The 4,409-nt window shown below is 42.2% G+C and overlaps 1 protein-coding gene across 1 annotated transcript in view; it reads right to left on the bottom strand.

The window, feature by feature from the left end:
* MDN1 (MDN1, midasin homolog (yeast)) overlaps positions 1 to 4,409 on the bottom strand; it is a 205,712-nt gene that overhangs the window by 141,520 nt on the left and 59,783 nt on the right. The window contains exons 13-14 of the mRNA XM_011941954.1: positions 3,591 to 3,739; positions 2,591 to 2,651 (exon numbers count right to left, since the gene is read on the bottom strand). Coding sequence (XP_011797344.1) covers positions 2,591 to 2,651; positions 3,591 to 3,739 — 210 coding nt within the window. The remainder of the gene's footprint in view (positions 1 to 2,590; positions 2,652 to 3,590; positions 3,740 to 4,409) is intronic.

Genomic DNA, 4,409 nt, shown 5'->3' on the forward strand with positions numbered 1-4,409 from the left:
AAGGATGAGTTCCTGTCCTTTGTAGGGACATGGATAAAGCTGGAAACCATCATTCTCAGCAAACTATTGCAAGGACAGAAAACCAAACATTGCAAACTATTGCAAGGACAGAAAACCAAACATTGCATGTTCTCTCTCACAGGTGGGAACTGAACAATGAGATCACTCGGACACAGGAAGGGGAACATCATACACCAGGGCCTGTGATGGGGTGGGGGGAGAGGGGAGGGATAGCATTAGGAGATATACCTAATGTAAATGACAAGTTAATGGGTGCAGCACACCAATATGGCACATGTATACATAAGTAACAAACCTGCACGTTGCACACAAGTACCCTAGAACTTAAAGGATAATAATTAAAAATATATGTATCTTTGTAGTAACGTAAGAGTACAGAAAACAAGGCATATTTCCAATTATACAAAAATTGAGAAAAGGCTCGATGGCTCATGTCTGTAATTTCAACACTTTGGGAGGCTGAAGCAGGACTACTTGAGGCCAGGAGTTCAAGACCAGCCTAGGCAACAGAGCAAGATCCTGTTCAGGGTCTTGCTTTCTCATCCCAGCTCAAGTACAGTGGCATGACCACAGTTCACTGCAGCCTCAACCTCATAGGCTCAAGTGATCTTTTCAAATTGAAATGTAAGTTGCATTTTCTTTTACTAACTGATGCTGACCTACTAACAAGGAAAAACAGATATATTCTATTCACCAAGTTGACACCAAAACAAAATTCTAGTTAATCATATTCTGAGTCCAACCTCTTTGTGTCATCAATTTGCATCACAAATGTACTCCTGTTTACTCACTATATTTAAAACAACTTGCAATGGCTAACATAATACTACAAATTCACGACAGAAGAGAAGGACCCAGTCCATGTTCAGTTAGTACAAGATCAATGCCATTTATGTTAGGACTACTTAATGGCATGAAATTCCTAAAGACATATAGATACAAAATAGAGAGAAATAGACCAGGCATGGTGGCTCACGCCTGTAGTCCTAGCTACTGGGTAGGTTGAGGCAGGAGGATTGCTTAAACCCAGGAGTTCAAGGCTGTGCTAAGCCATGATCACACCATTACACTCCAGCCTTGGTGACAGAACGAGACCCTGCCTCCCACAAAACAAAAAAAGAATTAAGAGGCCGGGTGCGGTGGCTCACACCTGTAATCCCAGCAATTTGGGAGGCCAAGGTGGGTGGATCACGAGAGATCAAGACCATCCTGGTCAACATGGCAAAACCCCGTCTCTACCAAAAATACAAAAATTAGCTGGGCGTGGTGGTGTGCGCCTATAGTCCCAGCTACTCAGGAGACTGAGGCAGAAGAATCACTTGAATCCGGGAGCCGGACGTTGCAGTGAGCAGAGATTGCGCCACTGCACTCCAGCCTGGTGACAGAGCAAGACTCCGTCTCAAAAAAAAAAAAAAGAATAAAGATAAATATATACAGCAGTATAGACATGTCTGCTTAAATGAAAAATCACATATATTAATAAGAACAGATTGTCAAGTTCCTCAAACAACCAACCAAATGTAAGTAAAATAAAACCAAGGTAGAAAGGCTGGAGCGCAGTGGCACAATCTAGGCTAACTCCAGCCTCTGCCTCCCGGATTCACCAATTCTCCCACCTCAGCCTCCCTACTAGCTGGGACTACAGGTGCACACCACCAAGCCCGACTAATTTTCATATTTTTTGGTAGAGATGGGATTTCACCATGTCTGCCAGGCTGGTCTCGAACTCCTGACCTCAAGTGATTCACCCATCTAGGCCTCCCAAAGTGCTGGGATTACAGGTGTGAGCCACCACACCTGGCCCAGAACTTACACTTTAGATCAACTGTACCATATAGACAAACATTAATTGATTATATACTTGCCTGCTTTTTCTCCTTCTTCCAGCGTATGACCTTTGAGAACAAGGGCCTCAAGTGTTCGTTAAAATGAAGAGAAACATCTACACACCCATGAGCTCCTCAATAAATTCAAATAAGTACCTTGCTGTGGTTGGGGGGTAAGGTGCAATCTTGCTCAAGGTGTCTTAGAGAGACTAAGATGAGCAATGTCCCACCATAAATCTTACTCAAAGCACTACACACACTGATGGTGGGACCCTGAGGAAACTAAAATAGGCAACTCACACCTTAAGTCTTACTCAAGGGAGTTTACCCTTTTTCCTGCACACACACAAGACCAGAAGAATGACTGATCCTTCGCCTTAGCTTCATTGCTATGCTAAAAATCACACCCATGCTAATGAGACATGGGACACATGAAGAAACATGTTATCAAACTGTTCAAGTGCCAGAAGTTCCCTGCCTCTACATGCTTAAATATTACTTTGTTCCTACTTTAGCCCCTTAAAATTACTTTCCTGACTGTCTTAGTTGGGCCAGCCACAGAATTCTCTCTTTTGTGCTACCTCCCTGGTACCCTGCCAAAAGCTCCAATAAAGCCTTATCTGAGAAAACTTTTTGCATTGCACAGAGCGCCCTAAACCTGTGGTTGTAACACTAAGGAAAGAGTATTTCTTACCTCAAGTAATAAACACAAAAATAAGAAAAAAATTTTAAGCCACACTTACCCTCCAAGCAAGTCTGCAGTATCACTTTGCTGATTCATATTGACAACCCTCAAACGGTGGCCTTTTATAAAGAAAGTGCAAAAGTGTTATTCCAAAAATTTAAAGACCGATAATATCCAGTATACTCCTTAAGGCTGCGGGAATATGGCATGGGGCTTTATTTTTTGAGACAGACTCTTATTCTGTCAACCAGGCTACAGTGCAGTGGCCCAATCATGGCTCACTGCAGCCTCAACTTCCTGGGCTCAAGTGATCCTTCTGTCTCAGCCTCTCAAGCACCTGGGACTACCAGCATATACCACTACACTTGACCAATTTCTTTATTTTTTTTGTAGAGACATGGTCTCATGATGTTGCCAGGCTGGTCCTGAACTCCTGGGTTCAAGCAATCCTCCCACCTCAGGCTTCCAAAGTGCTAGGATTACAGGCATGAGCCACTGCGCATATAAGGTAATAAGGTAAATTTTCAAATGTGCATTTGTTCTGAATCATGACAGCCCAGAAGTTGGAGACCAACCTGGGCAACACAGCGAGACCTCGTTTCTACAAGAAATTTTAAAAATTAGCCAGATGTGGTGGCACAGGCCTGTAATCTCAGCTATCTGGGAGGCTGAGGTAAGAAGATCACTTGAGCCTGGCAGGTCAAGGGTGCAGTGAGCTGTGAGCTCACCACTGCATTCCAGCCTAAGCAACAGTGCGACTCTGTCTCAAAAAGAATAAAAATAAAAAAGAAATGAGGTATAATGCAACATGTAGAATATAATCCCATATCTGTTTTGAAATAAAGCAAAATCTATTCGTATATGTATTTGCATAGGCACAGATTAGAAATAATTTAATAATAATCTATTAAAAGTAGTTAGTTCCAGGCAAAGAGATTGTATGTGGGGTGCTGGCACTTTTTAAACTCTGTGGTCTTTGGATTTCATATTTTTAAAAAAGGAAAAAAAGTAGTCAGTGTGAAATGTCTAGGGGCAGATTTATTTCCTCTAGGGATTACCTGTAATGTGAGCCAAGTATTGGACAGTAGAAGTTTTGCCAGTTCCAGTCTCTCCCACCAGCAACACAGGCTCCCCTTTGCTGACACACACTGCAAGCTGCTCAATGAGAACACAGGATGGCCGTGTAGCAGCAAAAGTGAACTTCTCCCTGGAAAAGAGAAAAGAGTTGAAAAACCACGCTGAAAGCTTCTCCTAGTTTTGCTCTGGGAAACCAGATATTCCAGGTTCAACAAACAAGGATGAGAAAACAGCTCAGAGTAACTGTCTTCAAGTTATACCAGATAGTCCTACAACATACAAAAATTACAGAATTTAGTTTTTCTGCAAACACTGAATACTCACACATCTGATACCATGCTAGGCTCTGAAGATTAAAAAGATCAATAAGACAAGACTATCTGTACCAGTTAGCTCATCTTGGACAAATTACTTAATGTGTCTTAGCCTCAGTTTCCTCACCTGTAAGATGTGGGTAACAACAGTACCAAGTTGTAATAGGTTAATAATCTTCCCCAAATTCATGCCTACCCAGATCCTATGAATGTGACCTTATTTCAAAATAGTGTCTTTGAAGAAATTTAATCAAATTAAGATAAGGTCATATTGCATTAGGGTGGGTCTTAAATCCAATGACTGGTGTCCTTATAAAAGGAAGATTTGGTGACACAGAAATACACACACAAGGCAGGGGGCGGTGGCTCATGCCTATAATCCCAGCACTTTGGGAGGCCGAGGCGGGCAGATCACAAGGTCAGGAGTTCAAGACCAGCCTAGCCAATATGGTGAAACCTCATCTCTACTAAAAATACAAAAATTAG

This window comes from Colobus angolensis, unplaced genomic scaffold (assembly GCF_000951035.1).
Source record: "Colobus angolensis palliatus isolate OR3802 unplaced genomic scaffold, Cang.pa_1.0 Scaffold203, whole genome shotgun sequence".
In the NCBI taxonomy this organism is placed as follows: domain Eukaryota; kingdom Metazoa; phylum Chordata; class Mammalia; order Primates; family Cercopithecidae; genus Colobus; species Colobus angolensis.